Raw genomic sequence first — 17,346 nt, 5'->3', positions numbered from 1 at the left:
TAGCCCTTGCCTTTCACCACTGCTTCACTAACTTTGCTGAAGCTGTCAGTCATAAATTTTTAATTTTTTTTTTTTTACCTCAGTGCATGTTAGCTGCAAGTGGTAGATAAAAGTGTAGCTGTAGATTTCCACACTCTAGTCAACAGCCTGAAAGCTGTCACAGCTGAATGAGAGGCCTCCAGAATGAGAGGGTAAGCTCCACTCATCAGTGTTTATTGCCCTTTGTTTTGATTAGATGCAGATATACGCTGGTTCCCTCTCTAAGTGCTGGATACTACTCCAGTGTGTATGCGCATATCCCTGGTATCTGGATTCAAGTGAAAACCCATTAGGGGAAAGTATACTTCAACTTCTTGCCCTTGTCTCCTCAGGCATGTGAAATTGTTGGGCAGGGCTCTTGAAAGCAGAGTTCTACTTTGTGCTTATAAGGAGAATTCACTGTGGAGTCAAGAAGCATAAACAGCTGCTCAGTCAGCCCATTGCTACTGACACATCCTGCAGATGGCTTCTTGATTGTGTGATGCTGATCCTTCACGTTCTGAGATAACATTTATCAGATACTCCCTGAAGATGTATTGCACATAGACACTGAGTTCCTGGTCAAGAGATGAAAAATAAAAAAACAATCCTGTGCTGAATCAATGGGAAAAACTTCAGATGAAGTTTTCCAACTCTTTTGAGAAAGATATGGGCCCCTATTCATCTTTACTTCTACTGTATGGAATTGAGTTCAGGATGTTAAATAAATCAATAAGAATATGTGCTTGCTTTCTTTCTAAATGGCGCACTAAGTCTCAAAGTAAATAGAAGAGATGTCTGGAATATGGAGTTCTTGCAGTGTTTGTGACCTGGGATCCTTCAGAGCTGTTCAGGAATACACATTACACGCTAAGCTCCTGTAAGTGTGGGTAATGGCATAGAGGGCAAACTGGTCAGAGGTGGAAAGAAAGACCAGAAATGTGGCTGAAGATAACACCAGTACTAGACTACTTTTAACAGACACACATGATTTCTGAGAGAAAGGAGGACAAAACAGCTGTGAAAACAGTCAAAGCCCAGGAGGCAGGATGACTTGGGTATGGTGAGGACAGAAGAAATGGGTTTGGGTGAGGTGGTGTTTTGTGGCTTGAAGGAACCTTTTGGGGATTTGCTTGCTTGTTTTTTCCTAATGGTAGTGGTACCGTGCTTAACTTGGTTATTCCTCATTGTATCATAGCTTTTGAATCCAGCATTGTAACTATATAGTTGTAGGTATATGATATGTTCCTGTTCCACTTTGTGATAGAAAATTGTTTTATCAAAGATGAATTCAAATACTTGTGAGATAAACATGAAAATTTAATGAAAAACTTAATTTGCTGTAACAGTGTTTCAGTGTCATTTTCTTCTAAGGCAAAATGTACTAATAGGACGCTGTGGAATATCACTGATATGAAGGACACTAAGAAAAAGAAAATTAAAAACAGCAACTCCAGCATTTCTTCTACTGAAAATATTACATCTTGAAAAACACTGATTTTATGTTGCTACCTTATGTTTCAGCTTACAGTGGATATTCCTGATGCTCAGAACTAATACACCGTTCTTTTTAAATTTGTTGCTGTTATATTAGTGGACTGTTGGAGAATAGGCCTTCTCTGGGAAAACCAGTGGTGGGAAGTAAGTCAGGTAGCTGAAATGTGGATTTTGAAGCCAACTTGTGTGTTGCTCACATTGAGCTGTGGTTTGCTGTAGTGAGCAAATTAAAGCTTTTTTGGTAGATGGAAAGTACACTGTGACAAAGTAAGTTGGTTTCTCATGATTCCTGTTTTGAGTCTGTATCCCAAATTAATTTTTAGGTGCGATCTTATGAAGACGCGTTTGCTGAAGAGGAATATCATTTGGGCTTTCTCTCTAACCCAAAGCGATTTAATGTAGCAATCACTAGAGCAAAAGCTTTGCTGATTGTCTTAGGAAATCCTCATGTTCTTGTGAAAGTAAGTTGTCTTTGTTTTCTGTTTATATCTTTGAATAATGTGTAGTATTTGTTGTGGTAAATGCCTAATTTGGAGGAGATTATCTGATGCATTTATTTTCATTTTTAAATGGAGAGGTAGAAGTGATTACTCCCAGTTAATGTCACCACCTGCCAAAGAGGGCTCCTTTTTGAGCTCATGCATGGTTCTTTCCAACCTCAATAGAAAGGGCACTATTCATGAAATGAACTGAACAGGAGGTGTCGTCTCCTCACAAGTACATGCAATACGTGTAACTTAATACAGCTAAAGGTATCTTCCTGCTATGTTACTCCATGCTTGCACTGTCTGTGCAGTTCCATTTATGGAAAAGGTCCTGTTAAATCTTCTGTGTCTGTGTGCCATGTTAATTTGTTGGCAAGTTCATTACACAGAGTAACACGTTTATATTAAATGTTCTTTTCTTGTAGGATCCCTGTTTTTGTGCTCTGTTAGAGTACAGTTTAACGAATAACGTTTATGTAGGTTGTGACCTTCCTTCTGAGCTCAAATGCCTGCAACAGTGAGTATCTAGTCGTTGCTTTAACCATGCTAAATACAGGCAACTTACGACGTTTTTCAAGCTTATGTTATTTGAAAGATAATAAATAGAAAAACGTGCTACAAAATTAAGATTTGATTTTGCAAATCTTAAAAGTCATAAATACTGTAAATATAACATGTAACCGTAATTCCTCCATCCTGTAAGAAGAGTCTTATCCTGTATTTAATGCTTAATGCTGTTTTGAACTTTGATATTTTGCATACCTTTAAACACTGCAGCATGTATTTGGGGAATATAAGGATTTGAGTTGGGGGCATGCTGAAGGAAGAAGGAGCTGTACTATACTGAAAGAATTTTCGTGATCGATTTTAACACATCCCTTCTAGGATCGTATAATGTGTTGATATATTCATGTTCTAGATGAAATTCACTATCAAAATGCTTGTTATTAAAAGGTAATAAAAGTCTATTTTTATCTTATTCTTTTTAATAGACAGGTGTGACTAATTTTTCAGTGTTCAAGACGCATTCAGTCCTCTTCTGTTTCTGAAGCTAAGAATGCTTAAGAGGAATCCAGCACCTTTTGGCCTCAGGGAAAGGCACGCATTCTGAAATTCTTTGAAGTTTATCCAGGAGACACTTTTCAGTGCTTCCTTTTAAGAGGTGAAAAAGTTGAAGTTTACCATTACAAAACAGTGCTGGTAACCAGTTTGCTTTTTTTTTTGTTTGTTTAGAAAATGTATAATTTTGCTTCTGCATAGCACAGATGTGTGCAAGTCCTACAAGCTTCAGAAGATATTGCTGAACTTGTATATTAATTTCTCTTTTTTTTTACATTTAAATTTTTCTGACTTCTGTAATGCCTCCTGAAACTCTTCTGTCCCAAGGATGTTTTTGTCTAGTAATATTGTTAGAGTGTGACAGTTACAACCCACACTAGATTGAACTGGAATGGTGCGTGAATATCTCCACTGGTCTGATGCTGAGTGTCTTAAGCCAACCAAACTTAAAGCCCTACTTCTTTGTTTGAAGCCTTTGTATATTTGTCTGAGACACACAGGGTTCTGTTTTTCAGCTGCAGTCCAACTGTCTGCTGCAGTACCTGTCAGAATGGCTCAAATGGTGGTTTTAAAAGGTGGGGGGAGCCAGTGAAAACTGTTACGCATTTCTGTTAAGCTCTGTACAATAGTGCTGTAGTTAACTTAGGCAGAATTAAAAACAGTGAGTGGGTTGGCTTAGCAGTATTCCTGCTAGCATCTTCATTGTGTGCTTTGCTGTTTATCTGAACTTGAATGTGTTGTCCTCTCCGAGTTGACTAATCTTGCTGTAGAGTGTTTCAGAAATAAGTTGGGCGATCAGCTATTGTCTTTCAGAAACTGCTGGTACAACCCAGTGGCTTTCTGCATCAGGGAAATATTTTAGGTAACCGAAAGAGAAACAAATAGAGGGGGAAGAAACAAGATCTGTTTTACAGTCAGTTTGTATTACTTCTGATGGGCTCTGTACTTCTTTCTGCATCACGTAATGTGTAGACAAGGCAGCTTACAGATTGGTGAAACATCAGAGCCTGTGCAGTGACACACACCATAGAGAACCTAGACTATACTTACTGTGTTTGTCCAGTCTGAATCACAGCTTTATTTGAGCAGCACTGCAGCCTCATCAGCCTCATCTCTTTGGTGTGATGTTACGCCAGCTTAATTGCTTTCACTTCTGAACAAGTCGTAATGGATATCTCGTTGCAGTTTGATACTGAAAATGTCAGTATCTATAATGTCATTCCAGTATTCTGCTTAAAACTTGGGAAGTTGTCCAATAAAGAATCTATTCCCCAGTGAAGGATTTCTTGTGTGCCTTGGTTTCAGGATTATGATGGACCAGAACTCACAGCAACTACGTAATAGTTTTTCTCAAATGTTCTGATGTTCTCTTTGAAGAACAGTGAAGTGGTAACAGAGATTAATAGCACTTCTTTGCTAGATGTAACTCAAAAACTCATTTGTGTTTCCATGGCCCTATGTATAATAAAGTAGATACTAAAGAATTGCTACATTAATTTTCAGATCAGAGTAGTTTGCATGTCATCTTAATGTCCACAAAGGCAACTACATGATTGGGTTTCAAGGCTGTGCCCTTATTACTGAGCAAAAATCAAATGATAAATGCCTGTTACTGCCCATGGTTACTGCTACTGAAAGCCATGATCCAGTTACTCAGTTCAGATGAGAAAATCTTTTCCCTCCAAATTAAAAAAAAATAAAAAAATTGTGTCTGTTTCTGATTTTTATTAAGTCGTTGCCTTAGTAGGAAATTACAGAGGCCACAAGAGTGGTTCCACCATGTCTTGAGGAGCAAGCCAGAGATGCATCAAGTTATAGAGCACAGGACTACAGATTTACATCTCCAGTCCCTACCCTGAATGAATTGTGTTAGACACTGCTCATCTGTGAAAAGCAAGTATAGTCTGTAAATAATTCCTGAGCTGTCTAACGTAAGCAATTAAGAGTTGAAATAAAGACATTGGAAAATGCTAGAGGTTTTTGTAACAGAATCAAAGCAGGTAGCACTCAGTTGTATCCACAACAGTAGTTTCTTGTTTTCTCAGTGCATTTCAGAAAGCAAAGGTGTGAGAAGTATGTTCTGTGTTGCAGCTGTTGCAGTTTTACCAGTTGTCCAGCAGCTGAATTCTGTGTTGTGGCAGTGAGGTCTCTCAGTAGTGTATTTGCTTTTGAAACTATAATCTGTAAGTGACTGCACTTAGAACACAAGCACAAGTATGCTATTCCAAGAGTATTCTGGAATATGAAGCCTTTATCAGAGGCACGATCCCTCCTGTTGCTCTTTCTGCTGTTTTGAAGCTCTAAATTAATGAAGTTGCTGCCATTCCTCTATTCACAGTGGTACATTGTAGATCAGGTCAGGCTAAATGGCTGGTGTAGGTAGGAGTCACTGGGTGAATACTCCATTATTTCTTCTAGCTCTGTATTTTGTCATAACAGATGTTTAACTGTGCTTTATCTAATAGAGGTTACATCCCTAGCAACTACATAGCAACATACTGAAGATCAAACTGTTGACCTCTGACATCAGCCAAATTATGTAAATCATGGCAGCTCAAGCAGTCCAAGATACACACGTGTGGCTGGATGCTACCCCGTGCCATGCTGAACAGGCTTCACAGGCACATTGGGTGTACTTTAACAAATAATGAGGGGTTGGAGCCCTCTTTGTTTTCTCTACTCCTCATCCTCCTGAAATAAATAAAAAATCAAGCTGTTGCAGTCTGTATTCTCCACCTCATGTGACTGCTTTTGTTTCCAGAGCCCGTGTTCTGGTAAGGACATTAGATCAACAGGGCAAGAAATAGAATTTATGGTACACAGGAAGCTGTACCTGCTGTTTACTGTCTTCTGGAAACTTGAATTTACAATGTCAGGGAAGCTTAATGCATTTTTCTCCTTTAAATAACTTAGGTGTAAGAGAATGTTGGGCTGCATATTTTGGAGCTCACATGTCAGAAAAATTGGTATTCTAAATCTTAATAAGGAACAGACTCTCTTAAAGTGTTACTGTTTTTTCTGCAACTAACAAAAAGAACTCACAGAATGAGAAACAATTTGTCTCAGTTTTACCAGGCTTACTAACATTTATATACTCTGATTATTTAAACAGTTGGCTTTATTCTAATAGCAACGGTAAGGGAGGATGCAAGATGGGAGGAGGGTGTTCTAGGACAGCAAATAATGGGAGTGTGGAATAATCCTTTTAAACTGCTTCCATCTCCTTACAGCGTTTAGGTGCTGTTATGTTTCAGTACTTCTTAAATGGTATTTCAGTACTGCTCTGTGACGCACAAGGAAACGCTCCTCTGAAGAGCAGTGAGGAAGCGATGTGCTGTAGAAGGCAAACTGCAGACCACGGAGTGAAGAGCTGTCCCTGTGTGGAGGATGAAGTGCTGCCAGAACGCTCTGTTTGGAAGGGCTTGGGGTGTGACCGAAAGGCACAAACAGATCGGATGGGTCTTCTGAGGAACTGGAGACCGCTTTGTTCCTAGTTAATGGAAAGTAGTGCAAGAGGTGAAGGACAGCATCTGGGGAAATGAAAACACTGGAATCGGTGGTTCTTGCTCTTGCTGAAGAAGTACAGGTCACTGATGCAGAAGCAGATGCAGAGTTACCCCTCTGCAGTACAGAGCTGTGGCAGTGAGGCTGGGGAACACACAGCAGGAGGCACACGGGCAGCTCGTGGTCATCTGCTGGAAGTACAGTTTGGGAGGTCATGGGGGTCGTGGTGGTTTCCCTTCTGCTAAAAGCTGCGCCCTGGGGCGATGAGAACAGGACAGTGGGGACTGAAGGAGAGTGACAATTTCCCTTTTGGCTTCCCTTAAATTAATGAGCGCACAGTACAGATGGGATAAGTGAGGCGGAAGAAGAAATCCAGCGGAGCCATTTCCTGCGGGGTGATTACAATGCAGGCATTCTTTGTATTGGACAGTCTCCAGAAGGCATTTAAACCTCTATTGTACTTCCTGTTGTGGAGAGCGCCCTTGCCCTTGTGCTGGCTTGCTGTTTTCATGCTTGATGTTCGCCAGATGCCGAGGTTTTAAGTCCCAAGGCAGAAATATGATGGAATTGCTGAAAGGTTAGTAAGCAGAGACCAGGTGACTCTCTTAGGCTCTTCACTGATTCTACTTAAGCCACCACTGATTTTTAACAGCAACCTGATGACTGGATTCTTCATTCAGGTTGTTTCATCCATTATACCACTATCAAGCTTTTTTTAAGCGTGTTGTACTAGGTCCCTCTAACGAGGTAATGAGACTTCTCATGTACATTGCAGATGAATATTTTTGTCTTGTTTGCATGGAAGATGGCAACCACAATATCCCTTCGAGGTTCAGAACATTCTCGAGTTATCCTAAAAAGGATCGTGGCCATTGTGGTAGTGCCCTGTGCATCAGCCTCACCTGTGTGTGGAGCCAGTGCTACCTCCACAGGAAAACCTAGCAGGAGAAACATCTAAGGAGCAGAATGTTTTAAAAATTGAGGTACTGTAGAAATAGGCATGGGAAGAAACAGATTATGAAAGAGCAGAATTAATTTTTGCAGAACTTGTTAATAGCATAAATAAAAATAAGCTCATTACGGGCAGATCGTTGCTGCTAACTGCAAATGGCTCTGCAATCCCTGTCCGAATAAAGCTGCAGATCTGCCCAGGATCAAGTCAGCAAGTGTTGGTCTGGAATCAGAACTCAACCTCAGTTGTCCTACTTGTAGAGATACTCCGAAACAAAATGAATTCACACCTTTCTCAGCATGAAAAAGAAGCTTCAAATGTTCAAGATTGTTTTCCATTCTATTTTTCACTTTTGCTCCCTAGTGCTCGTGTCACTGTATGGCCGTGCAAGAGCCACAGTGTGCTGAGGAGGAGCTCACACACAGCCTGCAGGAGCGGCCCTGCTTGCTGCATCACTGACAGTGCAGCACTGAGCAGCCTGGTGACAGTGCTCTGAAGTGCACTCTGAAGTGGCATCGAACACGTTCCTCATCTAAATGAGTCCTCAGGAGTTTTAATAATAAATTATTCAAAGAACTAGCTGAAATTCAACATGGTAGGTGCAGTTTTCAAGTGCTTTAGAAGTACTTTCTCTCCTCTCTTTACTCCCCTGTGCATCAAGCTCATCATCATTTCCCACAAAGGAAAATCATGCTTATGATTCAAAGCATCTACTTCAGTTTCTCCTTGGGCTCCTCCTGCAAAGGGGATTTGCTATTTCTGTGTTTTCACAATCTTGAGTTTTTACCAGTCCTTCGGGGCAGCATGGCTGCTTAGTTGGCCTGTAATGCTGGGAACCACAGAACTGGTTAAGAACACAATAAGTTCAAGTTTACCCCAAATGTGAACTCTTAGGGTTAAAAGTCATCAGATGTCGATACCTGTGCACCATTTGCATTGGAAGTCATGTTCTAAGTGGATGCTTTCAATGCTATGAAATCATGTTTTGGAAGCCTGTTTTATGTAGTGCAGGCTCGGGCTCCGTAGAAGGGCACTGTCCGCCCTCCACAGACAGCAGCAGGAATCCCGCTGGAGGGTTTGGATCAGGAAGTGATGCAGTTTAACACCCAAGTACAATTTTCAGGAAGTGGATTTTATCCATGTCAGTATAAATGGGTGTGCTGTGAGGCTGGAAGCCTTGAAGTGATGATGCTTTGTCAGGTACTCGTGGGTCTCTCTCCTTGTGATCAGAACATTACCAATTTAATGCAAATGTTTATCAGCCGTGTTTATCACGTACATTGCAGCAGAGGTGCATGTTTTAATAATGCATCAGCACCTGAGCAGACCCTTCATGAGAGACAGAATGAGACAGGTACCCAGCAATCCTTCCACCTCACTGACAGCGTCTGCATCAGCAGTGCCAGGGAGACGTGCACCTCCCTCAGCCAAGCCAGAAATTACTGCATGCCCTCTGCAGTGCATCACAGCAATCACATCCCCTGCTACAGAAACTGCACAGCCCCTTTAACTCCCAGCTGCCACCAGTGTCCTGCTGTGCGTGTGAGACTTGGGTAGAGTTACTTCTGCTTTCTATTAGGGGATGAAGATGGAGGTTTGCATAGGCATCTTGTTTTCTTCTTCAGCATACATGTCAGCTTTTCAGATTTCAGCAGGGTAACTGGTAAAGATTTTTATCACTGTGGTATTCCTTTAATAATTTTTTTCCAGTTTCATTCATGTTCCTAATTGAAAGCTAGTGTTTCTCATAAATGTAGAAAAGAAATTATATTATGATCTGATATTGCAAGCTATTTTCCCTTTCCATGGCTTTGGGAGGATGATGAAAAGCTGCAGCCTACAGCCATTGAGCTGAGTGGGCAGCATCCAGCTCCCTGCAGAGATTACCTGCCTTGCCTGACTTGACTTTTTCCTCACTTTTTTTTTTAACTTAACTATTTTTTTCTAATGTGAAAATGTCATTATATCCTAATTGAATTAAGTTCCAGCCAAAGCTTTATTGGATAACCTAAACCTATAAGCCTTTTCCATCAGATGTCTGTGCAGCTTATGAATCTGCATGAGGTTATTCACATGCTGTAATTTTCTGTATCAGAGTAGCATGAGTACATATTTAATATGTTAGATGTCTTTAAAAGACAATTACACTCAGTTTTTCAGAGTTTATCATCCATTTTTTCCGATTTAGTTTAGTCAGAGGTAGGTAGCTCAGTACAGTCAAGTTAATATGGCCAGCTAGTGCTAAGTGATGGACAAATGCAGGCACATGAAATGGCTTGGCCTTACTAATATCTTCACTTCACTATGGCTGTGTATGACCATCAAATTAAGAAAATGTGTCAGAGTTTACAGGACCAGGGACACAACCAGCAGCATGTGCCAAAACCAGAAGAACAGCACATGAAATAAAAATGTTTTGCCCAAAGCTACAGAAGTACATTCACAAGATTACAGGAAAACCAATAAGCTTTGTTGACAGATGAGGATCTGGCTCTTTGGGAGATACTCTGCATGTAATCTTACCCCCTACTAGCTCTATGGGGTGACATAACTTAGAAAGCAAAATGTTCACAGCCGGGAAGGGAAGGACATGATTTGCAGCAGCCATACAGAACTGTGTGTTGTACACGTGGGAGTATTTGCTGTCTGGGTTTGGGCATCCTTCCTGTTTGTAACAAGACCTGAAACTCTTATCGGTGTAACGAGGTTACAGAACAGGTTTAGCTTGGAAGGGACTTCTGGAGATTCACCTCCACTTCCTCCTGCTTGGAACAGATCCCGCAGGGTCAGCTTGGGCCATGTGCAGTCAGGTTTTGGCTAGCTTCAAGGAAGGACAGGACACAGCTTCCTGAATTACCATCACCCTTGATTTATTTCACACACCTAATCAGAATTCCTTCAAACTCATGTCCTTTGCCTCTTCTCTGTACCCTCCCACTAGGAAGATAAGAGAAGAATGTGTCTTCAGTAATCTTTTCAAGACAAAGTCAAAAACAAATGCAAAATTAATCTAAACTGTTTGACACAGCTACGGCTGGGCTGGGAGGACTTCACAGTTTCATCACTACTACCAAGCATTGGGCAGTTTGGTTATAGCAGTAGTTCAGCCTCAGCTGCTGGAAATCCTGAAGAAAAGGCTGTTTGACACGTGCACATCAGACCTGCAAGCAGGTCACTGTGAGGTTGTGAGTGCAAACACTGCAGCAGTTCACACAGCAGTCCTACTGCAGGATGCAATGCAGCTGCTTTCAGATTCTGACAGTGGGTCAAATCGTTTTTTCACTGCACTACAAAAAGAGGCACCTGTATTTATCACTGTTGTTGAGAGTTGTTTCTCACAGATATTTGTTTTGCTTTTGAGCAGCATTAGAAGAATGTTTCTCATCACTTCAGCCACTGCTAGTTCTCCAAGCTGAAATTAAACCAAAATATTTGAGCTTATGCTAGGCTCAAAACCCAAAGGATGACTGTGAGTTCATCAATAACGATAACATATTTTCAGTGTTAAGTCATTTTTATTATATTTATTGCCATATTACTATTAAAAATGGCCTTATCATTAGTTAAGCAAAGCATTGGTTTTGTGAATAGTTTTCTTCCAATCTTCTTTTTGGCATCCACGAGAAAATATGCCCATGTCTGGAAAGAAAAGTCTCATGCCCACTGGCAGACATCAGACAGCTGAAGCCACTGAAGATTTCAAGAAAGGCCGTAAGGAAGACCCGGGGAACTACAGGCCTGTCAGCCTGACCTCAGTATCAGGGAAAGTTATGGAACAGATGATATTGAGGGAGATCACACGACACGTGCATGGCAATAAAGGGATCAGACCCAGCCAGCACGGGTTCACCAGGGGCAGGTCGTGCTTGTCCAACCTCATCTCCTTCTATGACTGGGTGACCAGACAGGTAGATGAGGGAAAGGCTGTTGATGTAGTCTACCTGGACTTCAGCAAGGCCTTTGACACGGTCTCCCACAGTATTCTCCTAAGGAAACTGGCAGCCCGTGGTGTGGACAGGTTCACTCTTCTCTGGGTGGAGAACTGGCTGGAGGGCCGTGCCCAGAGGGTAGTGGTTAATGGAGTTAAGTCCAGCTGGCGTCCTGTAACGAGTGGTGTCCCCCAAGGGTCAGTTTTGGGGCCCATCTTGTTTAATATCTTTATTGATGACCTAGACGAGGGAATTGAGTGTACCCTCAGTAAGTTTGCAGATGACACAAAGCTGGGAGGATGTGTCAAACTGCCTGAGGGTAGGGAGGCCCTTCAGAGGGATTTGGATAGGCTGAACAGCTGGGCTGAGCAAAATGGGATGAGGTTCAATAAGACCAAGTGCCGGGTCCTGCACTTTGGCCACAATAACCCCATGCAATGCTATAGGCTTGGGGCAGAATGGCTTGAAGAATGTAGAGAGGAAAAGGACCTGGGGGTGTTGGTTGATGCTCGGCTCAACATGAGCCGGCAGTGTGCACAGGTGGCTAAGAAGGCCAACAGCATCCTGGCCTGTATTAGAAATAGTGTAGCCAGCAGGAGCAGGGAGGTGATCATCCCCCTGTACTCAGCTCTGGTGCGGCCGCACCTCGAGTACTGTGTTCAGTTTTGGGCCCCTCGCTACAAGAAGGACATTGAGGCCCTGGAGCGTGTTCAGAGAAGGGCAACAAAACTGGTGAGGGGCCTGGAGCACAAGTCTTATGAGGAGCGGCTGAGGGAGCTGGGATTGTTTAGTCTGGAGAAGAGGAGGCTCAGAGGAGACCTTATAGCACTCTACCACTTCCTGAAGGGGGGTTGTGGTGAGGAGGGGGTAGGCCTCTTCTCCCTGATAAGTAATGACAGGACGAGAGGGAATGGCCACAAGTTGCGCCAGGGAAGATTTAGATTAGACCTCAGGAAGCATTTCTTTTCTGAAAGAGTGGTCAGGCACTGGAATGGCCTGCCTAGGGAGGTGGTTGAGGCACCATCCCTAGCGCTGTTCAAGAAGCGTTTAGATGAGGTGCTTAAGGACTTAATTTAGTAGTTGGGTAGAGATAGTGATAGGAGGATGGTTGGACTAGATGATCTTATAGGTCCTTTCCAACCTTATGAACTTATGAACTTATGAACTTATGAACTTATTATATTCTAGTTCTGCATCATTTTTTTCTGTGATATTTTCTTCTAACAACGAAAGTGCCATCAGCTGAAGTCTTCAGGACATGGAGTCCTTCCAGCATCCAGTTCCATTCATGCTGGAACATATCTGAAGATAAGTGGATGCTCAAAGTAACTCATACCCAGCAACATTCACCAAAAGATGTGACAAAGGCTGTCTGACCCCTGTAGATATACAAGAAGTAACCGACCTTACAAAGCAGGCATGTAATTAGAAAGTCTCCACACATTTGTCCATGTGGATGCCAAACTTGAGGCAGGTAAACCCCCTCACTCCCACTCATGATGTTAGCCTAACAGGTTCCAAGCAGGGGTGATCAGTGGCCACGCAGTGCCTCAGTTCTTGTGATAGCTGGTAGGGGTAAATCTGTCCTCTCCATGAGAATGCAGAGCTTTTCCCAGGAGTACTCTTCTCTGTGGTGCATTGTGAGACTTGATTTTTCTTAGCAGGCTCAAGGGCAGAAGTCGTGTTAGCTTGCCAAGGCATATGGCTTTGCTTCGCCTGCATACTGGTTGCTGGCAGCTGTGGTTTGGGACCCTAGATCAGAGAGACCGTTCCCAATTATGTGAATGCACTGAGTATAGAGGCTGAACACAGCACATATCATAAATCTGGCAAAGAAAATGAATGCTCTGACTGTTTTCTCATCCATCAGCACTTAAGGAGCAGCTGAACAAGACACAGACTGCATGGTACGTGAGATTATACAGTCCTGCTGGCATGAGATGACCAGTGATGGCTCCACGATGTCTGAAGGATGTCACGGCTGTAAAGGAAGTCCTCCAGTCTTCCAGAGCCTGCGGTACGTGGCTGAAGAAATTCATTCCGCGACTGAAAGAGGCCCTCAGCAATTTCACTTTGCAATTCCAGTTTGTTTAGAAGATTCAGAGTAGGGCTGGCCTGTGCATGTGGAACACAAACGTAAAATAGCAACAGCCTGAAAAATCACCTGGATGTCAAGCTTGCAAAAGCATGTAGATACATCCGTGACTTGCTGTGTCGTGGTCTGCAACTGGAAAACCAGAGACAGGTATTTTTGTTTAAAGCAGAGCCTACACACTGATGGATCCTTTAACCAAACAGTGCTCCTTCAAAAGTACTATAGAATTAGGGTTCAAGCAGGCAAGGGAAATTAGGGATACCATATGTGCTCAAACACATGCCACGCCTAACAATTTTGATGAGTTATGACTCTCTGCAGATGCATGTACTGCTCTGTGGATTGTGAACTGTTGTTAGACACGTTACCCCAGTAGGTTACAGATTTTGAAGAGCTTTGGACTTTGGGGGTTGTTTTTCTTTAGGGTTGGGTGGGGTTTTTTTTAACACTAATGGGATGACGATACTGTTAATCTTTCTAGATTATTCTGTGCCTTATAAATTGTAAGCATTTAAGTAGCTGAGGGCTTCTGTTTTCCTTTTAGAATAAAATATCAGTTAAAATCTAAATCTGTGGGATTGCTGGCTTGGAGACACGGGGATCTGTGTCACCGAACTTTGTAGTTTATTCACTGTTTTCAATTAATAAACATATGTTGTCACAGCTGCATACATGTAGATGGACAATATCAAATGTCCTGATATTAACTTTAATTGAAATCGAGTGACCTGTATTAATTTTACTAACATATCCAAGAGGGTTAAAATAGTCACATAGATAGAGTGGCTGACTGACAGTACATTAATGGCCTGCATCAAAAAGACTGCAACCTGCATGAGCACAAAGATGGATGAATAACGCAGGAATTCCACTTCTTTCCTTACCTGTCCTGATTTCCTTTCTCACGTCCTTACCTGGGTATGTGATGTAGGGATGACCAGAGATTACCACATCGTTTAGTAGTGTTATTCTGTGAACCTGTGCAGAATTCTCTGCAGTGTTCCTTCTGCATTTCTCCACCTCCCTGAACACAGCCTCTGCCTTCTGCCTCTGCGGCAGTGTCTTCCACAGCCCTTTCTGCTCCCTCGCCAGGGGAGCAGCAGTATGTTCAGGTTGCTGGCAGCACAGCTTATCCTGCAGATCTCAGAGCTGCTTGCAAACCCCATCCAGCTAGAATTCCTTAATAAGCATGCAAGAAAAGGAATCTCTGCTGTACTGTTCCTGTATGCTGAGATGTAGGGTTAAAACTTTCCTTATTCTTCATATACAACTTGTTTGAAGGGATGGAAATAGCAAGGTAATAATCGAGCGTAACTGAATGCTTTGAGCAACTGTAAGTTCACAACATCAGTGTTTTCCTTTGCTTTTCTTTAACGCAGTTTCAGTACCCTATAGCAGAGGACATGGTATGTCACAGAGGCTAGAACACTTCCCTGGGAAGCGAGAAATCTATGTTTTAGGCCCTTTTCAGCCTAAAGAATTTCAATATGTACTTCTCAATAAAATGCCTAATCATGCTCCAAAAGCAGCTACAACACTGCTGTTCTCCATCAGTCCTGCTGAAGCACAGCCAATGTGCAGCAGAGTGCAAGATTAATGGGACCAGGGAGAGGCAATCAACCAGGGAACTGTGTGTAGCACATTGAGATGAGCCCTGGAGATTTTTGCTCCTTCCTCCAAATGATATTCATGCATTTTAGTTTGCGATGCTTGAACACGCAGGGCTAGCAGCAGGAATCAGCTCTTACACCTTCAATCAAGTTTAATTAAAAAAACACCGAAAACCCATCTCATCTGTACTTCCTTGTTCATTTGCATTATGAGTTTACTTCAACTTTAAATGCTCGTGGCTGCACTGAACTGGAATTATAACAGCCTTCCATGTGATAGATAATACCGCTGCCTGGCAGGATGAAGCGTTTGCTTTGCAAGCTTCAGACTGCAGTTTGAAAGAATGTTGCTGATTGCAGTCTGTATTGAGCAAAGCAGGTAAGCCTGTGCTTTGCTTTCTGTTGTCAGACTGTCACATTCTGAAGGAGGAGAATAAAGCAAGAAGGAAGCAAGCAGAAGGGCAACATCAACTGAATAAGCAATACACTTATGTCTCTAGTCTCCTCTGAAGTAATACGAACTGCCAGAATTAAATTCAAGTAGATTTTTAACATGCTTTTTTTTCCTTGGTCTTAGTCTGTCTATTTCAGTGGGCTTTGTCTGAATGTATCATCAGTCTCACGTGGGTAATTTCACCACCAGGTCCCAGGCACTATCATGCCCAGCCTTTCTAGTACTCTATACGTTACCTGCAGTAAGCAACCCGCATGCAGCTGTAGTCACTGCTACAGAAGCATCCCATCCCCCTTGTAAGAGGCAAGAAAACCTCTAGGTTTTCCAGCATCTTCAACTGCAGTATTGAGCCACCACAAAACTTCCACATTTAGACTCAGTGCGGCCTTTTGGCTGGCACCACTGTAAACTCTCTTGATTCCACAACTATAACACCATAACAGAAGCATTAAGGCAATGCCAAGTCTTTGAACACAGACCTGAAGAGTCCCAAGGACAACCTCCAGCATCCTGGGGCCAGCTGCTCCTCATACATCTTTCCCTCTAAACTCTTCACTATCTTCATAGCCCTCCTCTGGATGCTCTCAGATAGTTCTATGTCCCTATTATCATTATTATTATTATTAATCTGATTACTACATCAACACCCAAATGTATTTCTAACTGTGCTATTTAAACAATTTTTTCTTTAGCCTTGACTTCCCTGAATCTCTTTTTAAGCCAAGCAGTTCCTCATTTCACGCAGAGACAGCCTGCACATCACAGCAAACCCAGTTTGTGCTCACACAGTATCTCTGCCCTTGAATAGTTAGTTGCAGTCAGCTCTCTCGCTGCCATGGAAGGCTTCAGCTAATGTTGAATCCCAGGGTTTGAGCAGGGCCTCTTGTTCACAGCATGATCTTGCTCATGCCAGGGCTTCCACCCCAGGAGATCCCTGAACAGGATAAGCAGACAGTGAACACGTAGCTATGAGAATGTCTCTGCACTTCAAAGCCTCGTCACAAGCCTTTCTTAGCACAAGGGGACATAAAACACAAGGACAGACAAAGAAGGCAGAAACTGGTGACTGCTGATGGGCCAGCAGGCAGAACAAGGCAGGCAACAGGCAGAAAGAACCCAGGCCATAGAACGGCCTCCTGCACCAATCTCCTCCTCTGCACAGCATGGAGAAGCTGAAGTAGCACAGCAGGAGGGGTTGAGAGCAGCCAGCCTCACTCTGCTGTCACCTGCCAGGCCTGCAGGGTCAGCATGAGCTCCTGTCACCTGCACCATCCTCATCTGCTTGAATGTGTGACCAGTGCTCAACAGACAGGAAAGGAACCTAAATTCAGCAGTGCTTCTCCAGTCATTTTAATGTCTAGTTGTATAAGCTCTTCAGACCTGAATGAAAATGAACTAAATTTGCTTTTGATGGTGCACTTCTGCTTGAGAAGTACAATACAGCACAGAGAGCGCAAACTTTTAAGGTCCAGTTCCCCGGGGAACCAGGAGTTTGAGAGGATAAGACATATATGAGCTTAGAAGTTCAGATCCATTAGCAGAGGGATGTGCATCGCTGCAAAAAGTACTTCACCGGTGTCAGCAAAGGCATTACATCTTACTGTTAAGTCAGTTCTTCTTGACAGGGAGCACACAGCCTCCTCTTACTGCCAAAGCCTCATCTCAGTGCCAGCAGCCACAGCCAGGCTGTGCTGCCGGTTGCCACTTATCATCTGTCCTCTCACTTTACTGCTAGAAATCTCA

At 42.7% G+C, this 17,346-nt stretch overlaps 1 protein-coding gene across 1 annotated transcript in view; it reads left to right on the top strand.

The window, feature by feature from the left end:
- The window catches only part of MOV10L1 (Mov10 like RNA helicase 1), a 32,505-nt gene extending 29,439 nt beyond the window's left edge, over positions 1-3,066 (top strand). The window contains exons 23-25 of the mRNA XM_065740926.1: positions 1,839-1,976; positions 2,426-2,517; positions 2,997-3,066. Of these exons, the coding sequence (XP_065596998.1) occupies positions 1,839-1,976; positions 2,426-2,517; positions 2,997-3,006 (240 nt within the window). The 3' untranslated portion in view covers positions 3,007-3,066. The remainder of the gene's footprint in view (positions 1-1,838; positions 1,977-2,425; positions 2,518-2,996) is intronic.
- Positions 3,067-17,346: the final 14,280 nt, after the last annotated feature.

Source organism: Cyrtonyx montezumae, unplaced genomic scaffold (genome assembly GCF_038088225.1).
Source record: "Cyrtonyx montezumae isolate F1298 unplaced genomic scaffold, pur_monq_1.0 scaffold_3, whole genome shotgun sequence".
NCBI classification, from domain to species: domain Eukaryota; kingdom Metazoa; phylum Chordata; class Aves; order Galliformes; family Odontophoridae; genus Cyrtonyx; species Cyrtonyx montezumae.
Note: the sequence above shows the minus strand (reverse complement) of the source record. Positions and strands in the feature narration are given on the sequence as shown.